Source organism: Pogona vitticeps, chromosome 2 (genome assembly GCF_051106095.1).
Source record: "Pogona vitticeps strain Pit_001003342236 chromosome 2, PviZW2.1, whole genome shotgun sequence".
Lineage (NCBI taxonomy): Eukaryota > Metazoa > Chordata > Lepidosauria > Squamata > Agamidae > Pogona > Pogona vitticeps.
In genome coordinates this window covers 217,301,425-217,324,029 of record NC_135784.1, presented here as the reverse complement: position 1 = coordinate 217,324,029, position 22,605 = coordinate 217,301,425, and the positions used below count along the sequence as shown (strand labels likewise).

The following is a 22,605-nucleotide window of genomic DNA, read 5'->3' as shown; positions in this document are numbered from 1 at the left end:
GAGTATGCAGTCTGCTGAGTTTGTCTGCCACTAGACTGTCCTGTGTGGCAATGTGTACCACCATGGGAAAGATGTGGTGTTCGAGGCACCATTCCCAAAATTGCACTGCAAGATATAGAAGAGGAAGGGAGTGTGTGCCTCCCTGCTTGTTGACATAGAATAACACAGTGGTGTTGTCGGTTGTGACTTGAACAATGCTGCCGAGGATAATTGGCCTGAAGGCTCTGAATGCCTTGAAAATGGCTAGAAGTTCCAGGTTGTTTATATGAAGAGCACATTCTGTGCAGAACCAGGTGGCATGGATGTGAAGGCCGTTGCAGTGTGCGCCCCCATCCGGTAGTGCTTGCATCTGTGGTAATTTGTATTGATGGCTGAAGTGGAATAAAATGTTGTCCCATGAATAGGTTGATCAGAGTGTCCCACCAAAGAAATTGGGAAAATAGCTTGGGAGTGACTTTGAGAAGTTTTGATGGTGGTTCTGTCATGGCGTCAAAGAGAGTCACATACCATGACTGGAGGGAACACATTTTGAGTCTGGCATGTAGAATAATTGAAGTTGTGGAGGCCATAAGGCCTAAAAGTCACTCAGTGGAATGTGCTGTGACGCGGGAGTGGGGACAGAAATGAGTGATGAGGGAGTGAAGTTTGATAGCCCTTTCTCAAGGAAGAAAGACTCTTGCTCTGGTAGAGTCGCCTATGTATATGATGCCTTGAGTGGAGGTGAGGATTGATTTTTCTTTGTTGATTTTTAGGCCTAGGTCCGCAAGAAGAGAGAGAGTCACCGGAACATCTTTCAAAGCTTAAGAGCGAGAAGAAGAGACTACGAGACAGTCGTTTATGTACAGAAACACCGAAATTCCTAGGGTACGTAGATGAACTGCTACGGGTGCCATACATTTTGTAAATACTCCTAGTGCTGGAGAGAGGCCGAATGGGAGGACCTTGAATTCGTAGGTGTGATCTCCTATGGTGAATCTGAGAAATTTGCAGTGGTCATGGCGGATCATGATATGAAAGTATGTGTCGCTTAGATCTATAACTGCAAACCAATTGTTTTGTTGGAGAATGGGTAGAATTCGTTCTAGTGTGACCAATACGGAATCGTCTTTGAATGTTATAGTAGTTGAGCTCTCGAAGGTCGAGGATAGGTCTTAATCCGCCATCTCTTTTTGGGACGGTGAAATAACAGGAGAAGAACCCTGGGTGATATTCTGGAGTAGTGATGCGCGATATAGCATCTTTTGAGAGGAGAGATTGAATTTCTTGTTCGAGGACAGCGGATGGTGGCATTAGAACAATCCTTGATGGATGTAGATAAGCAAATTCTATGGCATAACCTATAGCGATGACGGTGAGTACCTAAAAATTGGTTGGGAAAGAAGCCCAGAATGGAAGATGGGCTGAAAGACGAGTGGTTGCGGTTGGAGTAAGGTGAGTTTCGCAGATCTGGGGAATGAAGAAGTCAAAAGCCCTGCTTCTGCTTTTACTCAGGATGACAGAAAGATTGTTTGGGATGCTGACCTTGCACTGCATGCCTACGTTGAAATGAGGGAGTTGATTGGGATGAGAATTTGTTTCTGTCAAAATATGATTTGGGTTGTTGGTATAGAAAAGGGTGATGCCATTGGGGGCATTGCACTCTGTAATATGGCTGGGTATTGTATAAGCGTGCTGTTTTTTCAATTTTTGTAGGTTCTCCAAGATCTCTTCTGTCTTTTGAGCAAAAAGATGGGAACCATCAAAGGGTAAGTCCTCTATTCTCATTCTGACATCATCTGAGATATAAGCAAACCGTAACCAGGCATATCTGTGGAGGGCTACTGCAGTAGCCATGTATCTTGACGATACATCGATGATGTGCCTGGCTGTGATTCACTCTTGGTGTGCCAGGGCCTCTAGTCGTAGAAGGCGAGGCCACAGGATTTGTACTCGCCTGCAGCAGACTGGAGAGATGGGAGAGCTTTATTCCAAAAATAACGGAGGTAAGCTCCCATAGTTGCAATGTAATTGGCAGCACAGAGTGAATGATGCAAGAGAGTATATTCTGTGTCCTACGATGTCCAGTTTTCTCCCTTCTTTGTTGTTAGATGTCATGCTGGAGCCGTTATGTGCCCTGTTTTGAGTGGCATCCACAATGAGTGAATTAGGAGGGGGGGTGCTTAAACAAGAAGGCAGTATTTTCTCCGTGTGCTTTATAAAGGTTCTCAACCTTACAAAACATCTCTGGTATGGAGGAAGGTTTTGTCCAAGTTTGCTTATTAAGTTCTAGCAGAGAGGGAATAAAACTCATGCTTAAAGGCAGAGTTTGTTGTTCAATGATGTCTTTGAAAACTTTGTTTGATTGGACTTGAGTAGGCTGTTGCACATTAAGTTCCATGGCTTTGGCAATCAGTAGGACTAATTGGGAATAGGAAGAAAAATCGTTAGATGGTGATGAAGGATTGTTAAAACTGAGATCCGAGTCCAGTGTTGGCAGATTGAGTGGGGATTCTTGGTCCGCTATGGAGTGAGAAGAATGTGAAGAGAATGAATGAGAGGAAGAGGTTGGAAGGCAGTATTGAGACAAATTAGAAGTTGGATCTGGGAGGTCATGGTGGGACCTTGATGAGGTTTGTTGAGGTGGTACGGAGGCAGTCTGAGATTTGGATTGCTTCTTATACGGATGTTTGGTACTGGGAGGTAGAGGTTGGGGACTCGTGTAACTTATGGTCACCTGTACCAAAAGTTGATGCAATTGTGATGGAGCAGATTCATGGGATTGCTTCGGTACCATGGGTTGAGCCCAAGGATGTTCAGGATGTTGTCTTTTCCATGATTTATGATGTTTCGGTATCAGGATAGGTGGTACCGAATCCTCATCAGATGAAGAATGGCACTGGTACATGTCTTGGTACCATGAACGATACCGAAGAAAAGGAGATGAGTCAGAGATTTTGGAATCATAGTAGTACCGACATCTGTGTTGACGGTCTAGGTAAAAGTCGAGCTTGAACGGGTAGTACTGATATGCTCGATATCAAGCGTGTCTGTAGGCAGGGTCATAATGCTCTGGAGGCTCACAGAGTGTGACCTGTTTGGATTGACTGTATCTTCTGGACGGCTCTTGAGATGTGAAGGATCCATTTGGAGTGACGGGTCTCACAGGATCGGCACCAAGGTGAGATGTTTGGGACGTTTGATGCTCTTTCCTCGACCTCTTGCGGGGAGGAGAAACATCGGGTGTCTGGTACGTCTAGTCTGAATCACCCATTGAAATGGAGCGAACTGTAGATAGAGGGCTCAAGCATGATGAAGTCAGTATTATAGTGACTTCAGCAGTATTAATTGGCAAGAATGGAGACTGAGCAAGTATCAGAGATTCAGGTTGACTGGAAAGAGGTAAAAGGGTATCTTCTGAGGAGTCAACACATACAGTAGGTTGAACCTGGAGTGGTGGTTGGTCTGGTACTGGTCTAAACAGATGGGAGTCAGTAGAAGATTTTTTAGGCTTCTTTGACTTGGAATGATCCCATATCGAAGGGGACTTCGGTATGGGGGTAGATTTGGTGGAGCTGGAAGGCTTAGATTTGGATTTTAGAGAGGTTTTGGAGATTGATGTGGTCGACGAAGAGATGGTAGGTGGAACCGGAGATTGTCTCGGAGGTTGAGGATTATGGGGTGATTCCATGGTTTGAGAAGGTTGAAGCAATTTTTCCCAAAGAAATGATCTAAAACATTGTTGTCTCAATTTGAGGGCTTATTTGGTAAAGTTTTTACAATACTGACACAAGGAGGTTTGGTGGGATTCCCCAAGACAAAAAAGGCAGATGTTATGGCCGTCTGATAGAGGAGTCTTATTAGAGCACGAAGTGCACTTTTTGAAAGAGGGAAGGGGTGCCATAAAAGGCGAGAAAAGGGGAGGGGGCGGTCAGGGGAAATGTAGAAGGCTCTTACAATTCCCTAGATTGTAGAAGATCGTGATTGAAGAAGAGGATAGATAACAATTGTATTTTTTTTTTCAGATATCGAAACGGACGAACAGCAGCTCAACTACAGGAAAGACCTCAGCGGCAGCAAAGAGGAACTGACGTAATCTCCAGGGAGGGCAGACCTCATGGGCTGCGGGGGGTGGTCCTTGACGAACATAGCATAAAGCTCTAGAATATTCCAGAGACCTCTGTGCAGGCACAGATTAAACCCATTAGTATGCATTCACAGAGATCACAAATAAGAAACATCTGCTTCATTGACTACACAAAAGCCTTTGAGCATGTGCCCCACGGCAAACTATGGCAAGTTCTTAAAGAAATGGGAGTGCCTGACCACCTTATCTATCTCCTGAGAAATCTATATGTGGGACAGGAAGCAACAGTTAGAACTGGATATGGAACAACTGATTCGTTAAAAATTGGGAAAGGAGTACGACAAGGCTGTATATTGTCTCCCTGCTTGTATAACTCGTATGCAGAATATATCATGCGAAAGGCTGGAGTAGATAAATCCCAAACCGGAATTAAGATTGCTGGAAGAAATATCAACAACCTCAGATATGCAGATGGCAGAAAGTTAGGAGGAATTAAAGAACCTCTTAATGAAGGTGAAAGAGGAGAGAGCAAAAAATGGTCTGAAGCTCAACATCAAAAAAACTAAGATCATGGCCACTGGTCCCATCATCTCCTGGGAAATAGAAGGGGAAGACATGGAGGCAGTGACAGATTTTACCTCCCTGGGATCCAGAGGGTGACAGCAGCCACGAAATTAAAAGACGCCTGCTTCTTGGGAGGAAAGCAATGACAAACCTCGACAGCATCTTAAAAAGCAGAGACATCACCTTGCCAACAAAGGTCCGCATAGTCAAAGCTATGGTTTTTCCAATAGTGATGTACGGAAGTGAGAGCTGGATCATAAAGATGACCGCTGAAGCATTGATGCTTTTGAATTGTGGTGCTGAAGGAGACACTTGAGAATCCCCTGAACTGCAAGAAGAACAAACCTATCCATTCTAAAGGAAATCAACCCTGAGTGCTCACTGGAAGGACAGATCCCGAAGCTGAGGCTTCAAGACTTTGGCCATCTCATGAGAAGACTCCCTGGAAAAGATTCTGATGTTGGGAAAGTGTGAAGGCAAGAGGAGAAGGAGACGACAGAGGACGAGATGGTTGGACAGTGTCATCGAAGCTACCAACATGAATTTGACCCAACTCCAGGAGGCAGTGGAAGATAGGAGGGCCTGGCGTGTTCTGGTCCACGGGGTCACGAAGAGTCGGACACGACTTAACGACTAAACAACAACAAAAAGCATGTGCACTTCAGTTACCTATTGTGCATTATGTCAAACCTTGCCTAAAAATCACTTGAGTTACTAATACCTTGCATATACCCTGTTCCCCCGAAAATAAGACCTAACCTTAAAATAAGCCCTAGTATGATTTTTCAGGATGCTCGTAATATAAGCCCTATCCCAAAAATAAACCCTAGTTAAGTGAAACCCTCCACTATTGTCCAGCAACCAGAAGATGACATGATGGTATTTGAATAAATGTAGATTGTCGTACATGGGAAAAAAATAAAACATCCCTTGAAAATAAGCCCTACTGTATTTTTGGAGCAAAAATTAATTTAAGACCATGTCTTATTTTGGGGGGAATACAGTATGTTTATTGCTATAAAATCAAACTAAGTGGAATGGCTGTGTGTGTACACACATATGTTCACATCAAACAAGTATCTAAAACCTCATATGCTCATTATTCAAGTCAACTTCCAACCATGAGCAGAGGTCTTGGTAGGGCAACGCTTCTAGAGCAGTGGTCCCCAACCATTTTGCTTTCATGGACCAGTTTAGCATGCAGTGTCTGTGCCTTCATGGGAGGGGATGTGCATGCATGGGAGGAGCTGTGCATGTGTGGGACAGGTCATGGGAGAGGCCGTGCATGCATGGGAGGGGCTGTGGGGGAGGGGCTGTGGGGGGACTGTGCACGCATGGGAGAAGCCATGTAGGGGGAGGAGAGGCATGCATGCATCTTTGCGTGCGGGCGGCAGGACTGCTCTATGGACCAGAGGCTGGGGACCCTTGTTCTACAGCATCTAAGCTTGCTCACTGACTTTTAGGCCTGAAAGCACTGGAAGGCTGTCAAGATCCAAATGCCACTGTGGCATCCAGTTTTTAAGCACAGTGAGGAATGAGAACAAAGAAAGGACAAGTGGAAATGCAACGCAAGGTAGCTGCCAGGAGGGTAGAAGTTTGTAACTAAGCCAAAAGTCACATTTTCCCTCTAGATAGCCTAATACAGGACTTGTGAAATTTTAGAACTGTACAGGCTTACAAGTTTTATAATAGAAGTGCACAGTCTGTGGGCACCAAAACTGAAGGAAGCCTCCTGGACTTTTCCTCAAAGGGAGGGGAAAAAAACTCAAGAATAAGGCCCCCCTATTCTCTCTCTCTCACACACACACACTTTATAGCACAACATAAAAAAGGGCACTCTCCAACACAAACTGGAGATATAACCTATTTTCCTTCATTACGGGGCCTCAATTCCCCTCCAAAACTGCACTGATTTTTGTGAAGGTACACAACCCTTCACTTTTTAAACACGCATTCAATAAAATCTCTCCATATATCAATAAAACAATTTTCCTGTAACAAATCCTTTTATTAATATGTGATGGGGAGCAATGGAGTTGGGCAATGAAATAATTAGTTTCAAATTTAATAACAGTAGCAAAGTTAGTGACAGTAAAGATTTGGAAATATTACTTTCTTGCCTCCAAGTATACACTCACATGACAATGGCAATGGAAAGCACTACTGATACTCTGTTTTCCTATCTTCTTACTCAGGTTTTATTCCTTTTAGTAGGAAAAATAGTCAGGACTGGACTTCTTTAAGGAAGACTATTTCCCGTGCTATAATGTCAGCATTGTGGTTTAAAGGAATGAAGACATGGTATAGGGACACGAACAGATGTCATACAAATGATTCGTACTGCTATAAGTGTTTACCTGGAAATAAGATCCAGTGAACTCAGGAGCCAAAATCCTATTGATGTCCATAGAGGTAGCTTAACTGATAAGCTGGTGGGCACAAGCACACAACTGACAAGTATCCAGCAGCTCTTCAACTAGCTACATAAACTAGAATTTTGACCAATGAACCTTGCTTCCAGTAAATATAGACAGGAATGCACTGTGATTGTATTTGGGGTGCTTCTTCTATAATTAGCACAATAGAGACAAAGGATAGTCTACACTGCATATTTTTCATTCCCAGAGATTAACAATATACAAATATGAAAAATAACAAAGTTGATAAACCCTATCTTTAGTTCTACTTGAGAACACGAGTAGACCTGGAGAACTCAGAGCCTTGTCTTATTTATATTTTTTTAGTTATCAAATAAAAGTATAATAGAACCCTCAACTTTGTTGCTATGAAAGGATTATGCAACCATATTTTTTATTTGTGGCAGAAAACACCGTGAGCACCGACTTGGGAAGAATTATGTTGCCATGTAAAGAAGCTTTTCCATGAAACTGAACCTCAATGAGGATTCCATCTCTTCCAAACCACTAGATATAACTACCAATTTGGCTGCAATTTAGCCTAGTGTGATATGAAATGAATCCTATTTTGCTGATATACAAACTGGGAACTTAGAATCATATAACTGAGTTGGAAAAGGCCTATAAGCCCATCAAGTCCAACCCCTACCACACAGGAATTCTAATCAAAGCAGATCTGACAGATTGGTGAATGCCTCCAGCACCTCCTGAAGTAATTGGTTCCATTGTAGTACTGCTCGAACTGTCAAAAAGTTTTTCCTAATTTTTAGTCTAAATCTGGCTTCCTGTAGCTTGAACCAGTTATTATGTATGCTGCACTGGGGTAATCGAGAACAGATGATCTGGGATGATTGAGAACAGATCATCCCAGAGTGTGCTGCACTCTCCTCCAAGCCAGTCTTTGGCCTGAAGAGTAGTAGGAAATGTCCCCATCTCTTTCTCATGTGAAAACTGTTGCTACGTCTATCTCATATGGAATCCAAACTGTGCTTTGCTTATGAAGAGTTTTGGAGAAACTGAACTTATCTGTACCTCAGACTGTGTTCTTATGAGCAGATTATACAACCATTTTTTTCTATTTGCTGCTCATCCCTATTTTCCAACTCCAACAAAAATTATTTCTAGAGATTTCATTTACTCAACATCATACATTGCTCGCAGTTTCAGGAGGCCCTATCAAAATCTCTAGGATTGTTTCCCACAGTTCACTTGAGCAATACTTATTCATTTAGAATGGAAACCCTAGTCACTGGACCTCAATTTTCAGACATTGGCATTGTCAACAGTAGACAGAAAATTACTGAAAGTCTAGACAATATGAGCCAGGAGATTGTGGAAAATATGTATTAAGGTTGTAGCATGCAAGAGTATGCTTTTTCATTTTTTAAAAATCACAAAATTAAATTTTATCTTTCTGAGTGATTTAAATCGTGGTTTGAAATGTGATTTAAATCAGTTTGATTTAAAACAACTCTACCCCTGGTAAAAACTTAAGAATTCTTAAGAGGCAGATGAATGGGCACGCTCTCTCTCCAATCTTCTCCAAAAGCCAGTGAAAACATCCCAAACTATTCTCTGAAGACCTCATTAAATTTCTTATTTCTCAAGTTATAGACTGCATGAAATGATAATCCATCTTCCAAATGAACCCCATGGTTCTATTTGTTAACTGAGAAGTAATGTTTATTCAAACTGTTTACTAACAACATTGATATATGCAAAACCCTTACAATGCATACGTACCTGTTATTTTATCTCTTACGAGTTTGCAGGATTCTATTTCACCAATGCTTCCAAAAAGACTTTTGAGCTCTTCTTGTGTCATATTCTGAGGAAGATAGTTGACTATTAAATTGGTTTTGCTGTCCTCTGTGTTTCCAGAATCAACTGGTGATGAGCAGTTGTTGTTTATGTTAGTAGGACCATTGGCTGTGTTATTGCAAGTTGGCCCATTAGACAGTTGTGTTTCCATGGCAGCAATTACCTGCTAAAAACAGAGAAAATGGGAACTGTCAGAAATCATTTTTCAGAAACTATTAGCGAATCTAGCCAAGAATGTAAAGCTTTGTCACTATCTAAGAGTGCCCAATTATCAGGGCTGTAATAATACTTTTACAATACAAACAAATTAGTTTTAATTCTCTAGCAATAAAAAACAACTGAGAAGTTTTAAATGAATAAATATTCCAGTTAGAGGTTTTCTAAGTCAGAGCTGGGGTAGGGAGACCCCAAGAATGTCTGCTGACAGCAAGAACCAAAGTATCTTCAAACCCACTTCTAAGTTATTTCAATGAAGTACAAGATTTATCAAAGTAAAATATTAAACTCAAATCTTCAGAGTTGTTTAATGGTAGAAACCATATTTTGTAAGTTTCAACATTACACAAGTTACATTGACAAGAACAATAAAGTAGACTTCATGAAAGTCATTATTGAAAACAATGTACTGTTTTGGTTACTTTATAGCATTGAAGAGGGTTGGCCACATTGTCCATATTGCTGGCAAATACAAATTTTATGATTCAAAAGTTTTGCAATCCATAATGAATAAGCACTGTGTAAATTCTGGAATAACTTTGATCTCTCTTACATTGGTGAATCTAGGACAGGTAAGGTTTACCATCAATTATTATGCATCTAATCTGATAACTACTGCTATTGCCAGTGTCCTCAAAGTAGACCGTAAAGATCTGCATATTTCCACTTATGGTTTATTTGAACTAATCTAAAGTATTACTTGTCCAAAATCTGTTTTTTCATCAGGAATACCTAAACAAACAAACAAACAAAACACCTGGCACATTTTTAAATAAAGGTCTATTTTAAGTACAGTCATTTCAATTTCAGGTGTGCTACTTACATGATAGCTGTTGGACATTGTTAAACAGTCTACTAGCTACTTATAACAACTTCAGGACTAAGAAATGAAAATCTTAATCAAATTTTCCAATACAGAACACAACCCAGATCTCAGGAAATATATCAACGCATCATACTGTGCCAATAAAACTGCTATCTACCCTAGGCTCATGACGAAAACTGATTCTCAAACTGAGCTGTTGGGTTTTTGATGAGATATGCTTTCTACCTATCTTTGGAATTTTAAAAAGACTAACTTACTATATTGCTGAAATGGGAGTAAGTTAGCACTGGTACTTGTATGATTACAATTACTCCTCTTGAGAAAGGGAGGGGAATGAATTACAGATGACCCAGGAGATAACTGGGTTCCAGGAAAATAGGAGGAATTCTTTATTATATTTTAAGAAACGCACATGTATGTTGATGAGCAATCCTTTCACTTCATCCAACATATGCTTACCTCTTCCTAAGGTAACAAACGAATCCTAAATTTTCCATACACAAGCTAACCAAGAGCAACTTTAAACAGATTGCTACCCAAATGCACCTAACATGTCTGATAAAACTGGTGGGACACACCACCACATTCAGACCAAGGTTTTCTAGAAATATAATATATATATAATGGTCAATAATCAATTATTTTTAAAAGGACAACTAAACATTTTCACATATCTGCACATTTGCTTTTATATTTATTTTTATGCTTGCATTGGCAGGAAAGAAATCCTAAACCAACACTTAAATGAACAGCTGCAGAAGTCTGTATAATCTGAAATTACAGTGTCTCAGATACAGAACCATCTGCTGCTCCAAAAAAGCAATGCTAATAGTCCTATATTTCAAACAAATAGCACCTACAACACTGATAGAAATTTTTAAAAAGAAAAGTTTGCTGTTCACCTGAAGCAAATCAGGTTTTTCCAGAAGCTCCTCTATTTTACATCTTTTCTGGCCAAGACTTGAATAGGATTCTGTAATTTCTTTAGTAACCAAAAAAATACATAATGTAAATTCCAAAGTTATAGTTAATTCAACATTCAGACCATACCAAAACAGCTTTAATACAGTACTAGAGCAAATAGATCACTCGAGTTACTGTGATGAAAATCAGATATCATTTACAAGTTTAAAAGGTGCCCTGAATCCTGCCCCAAACCAGGGATACAGTCTGACTCCTATATGAAAATGTAGAAGAGGATATTCAAAGTTAATCCAAATATTAATTTAAAGTGTTTGGTATGGCCTCAGAACTACTGTAACAAGTTAAAAATAGCCTACAGAATTTAAGAAAAATCCCACAGACCCCAGTCCAAGGCTCTGCTGCCCACGAACCACTTCTAAGCAGAGAAGCCACATCACACAGTCTGACTGCCATGTTAGTTTGGAGTTGCCGTCTGCAATATGGACACAAAAAGTACCGTATGTTAGATTAGCAAGATAATGCAACAAATCAGTTTGTACAAATTTACAGTTAATTGTATTTATATTCCCAGCACGTCCATGCAGTGTGGCTTAATAGAATTTCAGGCAATTCCAATCTAATCTTTTCAAATTCATTTAACATGTGCTTTCCCCCTTGCATTAATTAAGACACTTTTTACAAGTCTGATTTAAAAGACAGTACATACAAGTTAGTTTGCACCAACCTTAAACCTATCTTCAATGCTTATATACCAACACATGTCTACAAGCAATGTGACACAGGGAAACAAAAGAAAAATAATTGGATTGGAGTGCAGATAGGTGGTAAAGAAAATGCAGGTCAATAATCCAAACCAAATATTCTTGGCTTACTTTCTGCAGACTCTCTTCAAAACGCTTTCTAAACCATGGTGGATTTAATTTAAATCAAATTGTCCTGAATTCTTAAGTCAGGATTTATGTAATGCCACTGATGCAAACTGGGCCTAGCAATTCATTCATTCATTCATTCATTCATTCATTCATTCATTCATTCATTCATTCATTCATTCATTCATTCATTCATTCATTCATTCCATGCCTTGCCATGCATTTTTATATGAGTACTGTTCATCCAGCCAATGGCCACTCTGGGCAAATTACAACAAACATAAACAACATAATTAAAATGTGTGGTTTTTTTACAAGTTAAATTTAAAATTTTGTTCTTTAAAACTGTAATTATGATTTAAATCAATCTGATTTTTTAAAACAATCACTGCTTTTTATCCACCTGATTCTAAATTACATGTCAGCTATTCTCTAATTTTGCTAGGCTCCAACCCATCCCTAATACTGTAAATGATATTGTTGGTAGGATTCCAGTTGTTGTTTCATTCTGATGTTGCAAAAGCAACCTCATTCAATTTGAAAGATTAGTTCATTTTGAAGAACATTGTGTCAGATTTGCGTCATTTTAGTAGTCTTTTATTTCTATATATATTGTTTGGGAAGCATTACAGGTCACAAAAAAGCAAAAAAGCAAAGTGTGCTGCTTATATACCACCCCATAGTGCTTCAAGCACGCTCTGGGCGGTTTACAAGTTAATTATGCAGGCTACACATTGCCCCCCCCCCCCGCGAGCTGGGTACTCATTTTACCGACTGCAGAAGGATGGAAGGCTGAGTCAACCTTGAGCCAGCTACCTGGAATTGAACCCCAGGTCATGAGCACAGTTTTGGCTGCAATACAGCAGTTTAACCACTGCGCCACAAGACACTTGCTTCCTTTGCCAGGTGACAAGAAATCTTATTTCTGGTTAAGAATATAAGCCTTGTCCTCATTCTTATATTCTTGACTTCTGGAAACAGCTATTACCCTGTGTGTATAGAAAAAGTACAGTTGTTTTGCTTTGCTTATTGTAAGAGCAATTTATAAGGAAATATTAGGGAGTTAAGTAACATTGAGATGGAACAACTGAGCCAATATATGGTATAGAAATGTTTTCAAGAGATGCACTGTTCTCCAGGAAAACAGAAAACTGACAACCACATATAAACAGTAAGCTTAGGAAGATTCAGGCTTAGCAAAGCTAGGCAGTAACAAGTATGGCTTATCTGCCATTTACAACTAATTACAACTTGCTCAGATGTTGAAAATGCATTGTCAGGACACTGGCATGGTAAGTCAAAGCACAAGAGAAACATGTATTATCATAAATACCCAAATCTATCCTGGTCATCACTTCCCTGATTCTTCGGCTAGTCAATCTTACTAAATTACATACAGATACACATAAACATGTATACATGCACAAATTCAGCTAAAAAAGAACTGCTTCCTTCTGAAAAACATTTATTCTGAAGGACAACTATTTTTGACCTTCAATCACACACAAAGTATAGTAAAAACAGAAATGGCTATTAGTCATGCTACATTACTAACTCCAGGACCAGAAAAACCTTTCCTAGGAATTAGCACCAGAAGAGGATTACTAACCTAGGCCAAGCCCAGTCACTAATTCCAACTAGAGGAGATCCACAGAATTTATCACTGAATTGTTACATCAGGACTTACATAAATACCACTGATGCAAACTGGGACCAGCAATTTATTTCTGGCTCTCCACTGTAGGAAACAGGATACCAGACTATACAGGCCCTTTTTTGAAACTTGCAAGGGGGAAAATATTAGCCTACCTAGGGGGTTGATACAATCTCTGTAACACAGTGACAGTTGGAAAGAAAACACAGTCTAATAATTTGCAAAGCAGATTTCTGCACTTAATCGCCTATCAGCAATGTGATCAGGACAGGGGTGGATTGCCTCCTTTGAAATTCTGGATCGAGATGCCCCTCCACTCTGTCTACGAGCCACCAGTCTGCAAACTTAGTACAGGCAATCAAGCATGGCCACTTAAAGGAAGGCTTACCAGCCTTTATGGCAAACACCCTTTGATTAAAAATCCAAGCTCTTTAAAATTAAGTTGCTACTTTTGTAAAATTAGATTTACAAGGTGGTTAACCACACTGGTGACTGCAAGCTAAAAGCAAATCAGCAGCACTATACATAAGCTCAACAAAGTGGTCAGACATCCTGCTCCTGAGTTGTCTCTTCCCCATGGTAAAAGCATACTCTCTCGTAAAACACCGAATCTCCAAGGACAGAATTATTAAGTTACAAGTTGAATATGAATGAGATAAGCTGAAGAAAACTCAACATGAGATGGAAAATATACCGAGCAGGAATGACATTTATTAGCTGTTCTTGTAATACCTTGACAAACCTGATAAAAGCAGTGGTACAGGATACATTTAGTGTCATGTCATTGTACACATTCAGTAGCTGATGTATTCGTACTTCACCATATCATCAAACCCCTCTATTCTTCCAGAGAAATAAAAGATACCAGCAGCTGCACTGCCACTGTGAGCCTTGCTGTTACAATAACCAAAGCGAAACAACTGTACCTTTTCTATACTTTAACACAGGGAAATAGCTGTTTTCAGAAGTCAAGAATACAGGTGTAAGGACAAGGCTTCAATAAGATTTCTTGTCACCTGGCAAAGGAAGCAAGTGCTGTGCTTGCTTTTGTGACCTGTAATGCTTCCCAAACAATATATACAGAAATAAAAGACTACTAAAACAACGCAACTCTGACACAATGTCCTTCAAAATGAACTAATCTTTCAAATATTGCTAAGATATCATCCTGTTGTCACACATGAAGGCTGTATGAGACCCAATCTTAGGTTATGTCAGCATGTACCAAAGCAACATGTTGCACAATCATAAAAGGCTAAATAAAAGAACTACTCATATAAGGTTTCTCTGGGTTTTTTTTTTTTTTTAATAATTTCCCCATTTTAGCATTCATCTTGTATCTGCCCAACTGGCCAGCAAACCCAGAAGCCCGCACTGAGTACTCTCAGATGTAGCTGGAGTACGACAAATGTGATTGTGATAAGTCACAGCGGCGACAAAATAAGCAAGTCTTCCTATTTAACTAAAACTTTTAAAAAATCTATATTGTGTACAGTCTGAGAAAAAAGCCACAAATCTTGAATGAGGAAAAACCTTTCTACATAAAGGGAAGAATCCAATCACAAGCAATGACTTCTTCTGAAGTGAGCATTCTCATTACTTCTCTATAAGAATTATTTTCCTTTTTAATATCTAAAAATGTAAGGAATCAAACTAGTGGTTTGTTAGTGAAAAAGAATCAGCAGGATGTAATCATTCACAGCTGATGCCCACAACACTCAGACCTTGGTAGATACACCATATACAATACACTCAATATAGCTTTGCTAACTCCTTGTAAAGTTCTCTCTGATACCCAAATATTGCCCTGTTTCCCCGAAAATAAGACCTAACCTGAAAATAAGCCCTAGTATGATTTTTCAGGATATTGATACCAGCCCTACCCCAAAAATAAGCCCCAGTTAAGTGCAACCCTACTGTCTAACATTGTGCAGCATTGTGCAGCAACCAGAAGAAGACGACAGGACTGTATTTGAATAAATGTAGATTGTTGTACATGAAAAAAAGAAAACATCCCCTAAAAATAACCCCTAATGAGTTTTTTGGAGCAAAAAGTAATATAAGACCCTGTCTTATTTTCAGGGAAACATGTTATTTAGTCAGCTTCATCCAATGAATTTCCCTATTCTATTTTCAATGGCAGAAATGAGAATATGATGTGGGCTCATTACAAGGAAAGGGGATGAATACATGAGATTGCTATTTTGTGAGTCCTCTACGCCAGATTCTTATTTCACACAATATTCACGATTCTGAAACAGGAGAAGTGGGGTTGGTTCAAACAAGTTCATTATGAAGTGTTAGTGCCAGACACAGTGAATGCATAGAGCAAGGGAGCAGTGCAATATCCAGTTGTGAAATCCCAGATATTTTAAAAAAGCAAATGGTAAAAGTTTCTGACACTTGGATAGTCGGTCATTTGTAAAATTATTTGTGGAAGTCTTTTATGCTATTTTCAAACAATACACATAGATAATTTATATACTCTAGTTTCGTGGAATCTTAAATAATGACATTCAAGTTCCATGTACAATTACATTTCTTGATAACTCAGGTTTAAAAACATAGAAAAGATAACTCCTTTCAAGCAAAACTCAAGAAATTAGCTGCATTAGATCACTGGACTTGCCAAAACTTAAACATTAAAAAATAGTTGGTACACACTTGCATGGATTGTATCTATTTCACAAAGTGGCAGTATGGAGTGGTGGGCAGAATAGCAGACCAGCACTCAGGAGATTTGGTTCAAATCCTCACTCAGCCACGGAAGCTCACTGAAGAGTGGCAATGTCAAGTCACTCCTTGAACAAACTGCTCCTTGAAAATGCTGTTAGGATCGTAAGTCAGAAGCTACTTGATAGTACAACCAATGGGATAACAAAGGAGGAGCAGGAAAAGGGAAAGATTTTTTATAAACATGTCTATGTGGAAAGGGAAAGTACACAAAAATACAGAAGGCACACTGACCATTTTATTACCATGCAACAAGCCATCACTGGCAAGGGATAAAGTACTGGTTTGTTTTAGAAGTATAACAGAGAAGAGTTATCACGGTCATGGTTGTGATGAGATGGGTTTTTAAGTTAAAATCTTTTAAAGGCATATGGGTTTTGTAATTATGAAGTGAGCCAGAGAAGTTCCATTTTGTTTCTTTGTATATAGTATCTGTACTATGCTGACAAGTTGTTTTCTAGGCGAGCAGAGACAATGTTATTCTGAAGGCCTGAGAAGGACTCTGTGTGATTAGATAATTGGAAATTGTTGTGACTCTTTGAGACACCACCGTAACCCAAATAACATCTGGTGTGTATGAGAAAGAATTCATGTGATGTAACAGGACTGTTTGCCTAGTAACGAACTCTGATTGGATGACATCGTGGGAAGGTGCATTAGGCCCTTGCCAGTTACTCTTGAAAAAGGAACTTTTTACTTATGGACTTTGTCTTTCCAAGACCGACCTTTCAGTGATTCGTGACCTACACTTCAGCCATATGGGACTTACCCTGATGTCTTGAGAGAGAGTGTGGTGGCCTACCTACATGGACTGGTTTCTATGCTTTGCTGGATTACTTTGAGACTTATGGGATTTTGCCTAAGGACTATGCATGAACTATTTCCTATGGACTGTTACCTATGGAATATTCTTTATGGACTTCTTTTCTTGGGATACTCCATATGGACTATGCTCTTGTAATTTTGTAAGGACTATGGTATATTTACTGGATTTTACTTTTCTAAGGACTATGGGACATATAATGGATTTTTACTTTTGTTTAGGGATTTTTATTCTATAGTATCACTGAGGACTATAGCCTTGTTATAACCAACTTGGATTATTTTGTTTACTAATGATTTCCTGGACTGGAATCGTTTTTGTTCATCTTAATGGGTTTTTGAATACTTTTCTATTTTTCATGTTTTCTTTGCCTCACTACATCTGTGTAACTAAACAGCACAATGCTAGATTATTTGTTTTGGTTTAATTTGGCTTTGAATATCTAGTAACATGCTTTTTCTTTAATAAAATAAAGATTATAAAACTCATTTGGTTTCCTGAACAGTACACTTGTCATAGGGTCATCTGAGAGTGCTGCCTCGGCCTAGCTTACTTAGAGTCCTGTCAGTGGTGCAAGTTAAGTCTAAGGACTACAAAGCCCACTTGACCTTTTCACAATAATATCTGAGAGTACCAGGGTGTTCTTATGTGGGCAGACCTGCGAGAAGGAGTGTTGTAGCATGGCTGGCTGAATTGGACTCTTCAGCCCATTTTAGCATGTGCAAGCTCCTGATTGCTCTCTGTCCAAGCGTACACGTGTGTTTTCGAACCCGTGTTCGTCACAATGGTGGCTGTGGGATTCCTGGAGCTGCAGTCCAAACAGTGACTTCCCTAAAATCTGATATAAGGATCACAATCCTTGTAGATTACAACTATATTAACATACTGGACTGGACCTTATACTTTGCACTGAAAATTTTCCAGGTTTAATTCAAACTACCTCCACATAAAGGTGGGAGAGACACCTGTAGGAGCCTTCTTGGACAGCTGATGCCAGTCACTGTAAATAGCATGGAACAAGATAAACCAAGAGTCTAGCTGTTTAGAAGCAGGTTCTTACATTCCTATGAAATTGGCCGAATATTTGCAAGCATAAGAATATTAGTTTATATCTGTCGCAATACAAATGCTGTTAATAATAAAGGTTATACATATTAACTGAAAGCCAGAGAGTGTGACAAATTTGAATATCAAGTTTAGTTTCTTTTTTTTCAAGTACAGTCCACCCTCGACTTACAAACGTCACTATATAAAAACTTTTCAATTTGCAAACGGCTCCGTTCGCAAAAATTGGCTTCGACTTGCGAATGGAACCTCAACCTACGAACGGGGTCGAGGCTCCGTTCGCAAGTCAATGCCATTTTTTGCAAACAGAGCCGTTCGTCGCCTTTGGAGGTCTCAAAGGGCTTTCCCCCCAATATCGGAGGAAGCCCTTTGAGATCTCCAAAGGCAAAAAGGCAGGGAGAAAGGGCTGGAAATTCAAATTTCTCTCCTTTTCTCCCTGCCTTCTTGCCTTCAGAGCTCTCAAGGGCTTTCCTCCCAACAGAAGAGGAAGCCCTTTGAGACCTCCGAAGGTGCCGATCAGGCGGCAGGGACCCCCAGGGAGGTCTCCCATGGTGGCGGGCAAACCCTGGGAGAGCTCCCTGGGGGTCCCCGCCACCACGATCAGCATCTTTGGCAATCTCAAAGGGCTTCCCCCCCCATCATCGGAGGAAGCCCTTTGAGAGCTCTGAAGGCAAAAAAAGTTTCCATGCATTTCAATGGAAAATGGTACTTCGACTTAACAAACTTTTCGACATACAAATGCCATTCCAAAACGGATTAACTTCGCAAGTCGAGGTACCACTGCACAGTCTTTCTATTTTCACATTCATAGAGGCACAATGTGAGAGGAAGTCACCTCTAAAGTATGCTGCCCTTAGCTGTAGTCCTCCAAACACAGAAAGAAACACAGCAGATTCTGAAGACTTTAAAGAAAAGGTGGATAAAAATCAGTGACTTTTAAAAATCAGGTTTAAATCAGGTTGGTTCAAATCACAATTCAACAAACACATATCACTTTATGGCATTAGGCAACTCCAGTCTTCTTCCTCTAACTACAACTGCAACAGATACTGGTGACCAAATTTACATGTCTGTGTACAGAAGGGAATTCGGCCATCATAAAATGTCAGATATTATCACTGCTACCATAATTACCCCCCATGTTCACTTATACTTAATCACATACTTAGAAGATTCTAAGCATTATGAAGAGATTTTCATCTCTCAAATTCTCAAAGACCTGACACACTCTCTTTTAAAAGGCACTCTCTTTTTAAAGAGTTATATAAATTCCCGAAATCTTAGGAACATAGTGAGGTAAGAAAAATACCGAAATAACCACTGACTTTTCACTCAAGCTAAAGTTTGTGGTCCCTTCCAACAAGGAAAAGCTGATATGGATATTGTGACTGTCGTATTTCCCCAAAAGGGGGAAAAAACAGTGCAAGGATGCTTAGGATAGCTCTGTAGTTTAGGGATCTGGCTGCAGAGCCTGAGGTTGGAAGTTCCCCAACGAACCTCCCTTAGCACAGGCTGGACTACATGATCCATAGGGTCCCTTCCAGCTCTGCATTTCTAAAGATTATGATGATTACTATTACATGACTTATTTAAATATAATCTATAAGAAGTGTCATGGTTGAGATTATGTGCGTTAAAAGCATGTATAAAGATGGGTTATGTAGTTGTGAAGAGATGTAAAATGGATCCATGTAAGAATGATTATGTATAATGGGAATGTTTTCTTCATGAGCTGATGTACCCAGCCATGTCAGGAGCCAATAAGATGTGAAGACACAACATGCTGTCTAGATCTGGACTGAGATGAGGAGAAAGAAAACAACACTTGAATTTATCCTGGGAACAGAAGGCGGGATGAGAATGGACTTTCCTAATTGCCTATTGGTCAACACCTTGAGAGACGAAGAAGACGGGTGGTACCAAGAAAGTAGAAAATGGAGTTTGTGCCATGTGGATTGTTTCTTAGTCTATAGAGAGGTTTAGGAGCCATTTGAGCCTTTCCCCACCCCCCTCATGTTAGATTGAAAGGAATTGGAATGTAGAACCTCAGAAAGAAAGAGAGAGGGGCCATACCCTATGTCTTCCCTTAAAGTAGCTTTTTAGCATTTTTAGTTATATTTTTGTTTAGTGAATGATGCCTAGATTTTTTTGCAATATTCTATGGACATTTATTTATTTATTTATTTATTTATTTATTTATTTATTTATTTATTTATTTATTTGTTTGTTTGTTTGTTTGTTTGTTTGTTTGTTTGTTTGTTTGTTTGTTTGATTTCTACCCCACCCCCCTAGACAGCATCTACTCGGGGTGGCTTACAAACATCATAAAATATCATAAGTTATAATAAAAACATCATAAACATTAAACAATTAAATCAATAATATGGTGTGTTCAAGATGGGAACTAATAAAAAACAAGGAGATAGAATTCAAGATTTGACAGAAGGGAAGGCCTGCCTAAGATGGCTCTTAGATGGCTCTTAAAAACACTTATGCTTTGCTTATGCAACACACTGAATATCTATACAGACTTTATTTTTTCAATAAAAATTGTCCTTAAAATCCTTAAGAATTGTCTTTTGAACAGCAAGTCTCCTGAACCTGCTTCCAGAGAGATTGTGAGGCCACAGAATGCTACAGAGTCCCATCTGTCTGAGCTTTGATAGATCTGGCGACTACAAAGCTCATATGTGTGTTCTTGCTGAACTCAGTAAAGCGTAAGCAAGCATCTTTTAGGATAGACTTGTGAGAAGGGATCTATAATTCTTCCTGGCTGTGGTCACTTGGACTCTACCCAGCTGTAAAAGAGATTCAGAAACCCTAATTGCTTTGTACCCGCCAACCAAGCACTCCCAACAAGGAGGCTGGGTCGTGACAAGAAGTACCACACTTCAGAATTAGTATTGATGGAGGGCATGGAGGACATGCAATTTATGCCAAATTCCTGGGTATAAGAGGACAAAATGAAGAACAGAGAAGCACAATCCTTTAGAAGGGCAGACATGACCAGTTAGTTCTAAAAGGCACCATGAAAAAAAAGGCACTCTGTCCCTGTTAAACATTTTGCCCTGTGTAGTTCTGCTGCTGAAGGACAGCATCAACCATTCACATTACCCTTGACATGCATTATGTAACTACTGAACAGATTTAAATCCTTAAATCTCTTAAGAGAGAGAAGGGGACTGAATACAGTATCTCTTTTTAAAAAATCAAATAGTGAGCATTTCCTTAATGAAACTTTAGTTGCAGGCACTCAACCCAATTACAGGGTAGGGCTGTTTCCTGAAGTGCATTTTTCTCTGCGAGTTGTCTCTTGCAGCCTAAAAATAATCGGCAATTAATGTGGTTCCATGCATTTACAGTTTCTCTTATCTACTTTTCCTTACCTTTGCACATTTGAGCTATGGGGTGTCATTTCTAGCCATTATAACTTTTAAACCAGAATCCATTTTAAAAAACAAAGATACTTTCAAGCTGATACAAACCAAAATGCATAGCAGCTTTTCTAGAAGCCAAAACAAAAACAAAACCCTAAGCTGAAGCTGCTGTTCTTTGGATATATGATGAGAAAACAAGACTTGCTGGAAAAGACAACAATGCCTGGAAAACTTGAAAGCAGCAGAAAAAGAGGAAGGCCAAATATAAAATGGATTGACCCCCTAAAGGAAGCTAAGGCCTTGGGATTGCAAGAGCCAAGCAGGACTGTTGAGAACAGGACCTTTTGGATGTCAGTAATTCATAGGGTTGCCGTTAAGTCAGAGGTGACTTGATGGTACATAACAGGAGCAAAGTTTTTCTAATAAAATTTGCAAGGAACCCAACTGACAGTAAGGCATTCCAACTCCCGATTTAGACTTTTTGATATGTCTTCTGATTACTAAGTAAAAGTGTATCTAGGGAAAAGTGCCTCTGCTGACACATAAAGCTGGTTTGATGGAAACATTTGAATAAAAAAACCTTTTATAGCAGAGACAGCCCATCATTAGAAGAACAAACTCCCTAACTGTTAAAAACATTTGATGACACAAGTAGTACACAAATTAGCAAGTGTATTTTCAAGTCTTTAAACAAAGTGCCCCTGAAAGCTTAGCCTCTTTCAAGTACAAGATGCTCACCCCTTGTAAACAGTTAAGGAGGAAGAGAGAAATAGTAAAAATAGAAATGGAATAGATTTGTGCTTTTTTTAAGGCAAAAGTAGGTGATGACTATCATTCAATGGGTTGTGTCTGTAGAAAACATTAACTATAATATTTTCTTAAATTCTTTCCCCTCAGAATTCCACTGATCAGCAAACAGATTATTTGTGCAAGCAGTTAAACAAATGAGATAACTAGCTATAATTATGCAATAACTGACTCAAATTCAAGAGAGAGAAGAACAAGACCTGCTTGTCAGCCGGCAGAAGAAAGAAAACAGTGTGGGATTATGATGCCTTGAGCGTTTGGGTATTCAGCAACGGCATTCCCAATTTATGGGGCGAGGGGGAGAGCCTTAAGCGTAAATGCAACAAATATGTGTTTGCAAAGAGATGTCATACAGATCTCATATATTTATAGATTTATATTATGCTCTTCAATAAAAAATTGTCAGAACATTTATCCAAAATAAAACCACAAACAAGAAAAAAAAC

At 39.4% G+C, this 22,605-nt stretch overlaps 1 protein-coding gene across 31 annotated transcripts in view; it reads right to left on the bottom strand.

Moving 5' to 3' along the window:
• The window catches only part of ELAVL2 (ELAV like RNA binding protein 2), a 258,364-nt gene that overhangs the window by 111,306 nt on the left and 124,453 nt on the right, over positions 1-22,605 (bottom strand). For 10 of the 31 annotated variants that reach the window (XM_078384900.1, XM_078384899.1, XM_078384898.1 and 7 more), the window contains 2 exons: positions 11,213-11,303; positions 8,788-9,031 (listed from right to left, as the gene is read on the bottom strand). In XM_078384900.1, coding sequence (XP_078241026.1) covers positions 8,788-9,031; positions 11,213-11,284 — 316 coding nt within the window. In that variant the 5' untranslated portion in view covers positions 11,285-11,303. Of the gene's footprint in view, positions 1-8,787; positions 9,032-10,809; positions 11,304-22,605 lie in introns of all 31 variants that reach the window. The other 21 variants (XM_078384907.1, XM_020790367.3, XM_078384913.1 and 18 more) reach the window with 6 other exon arrangements.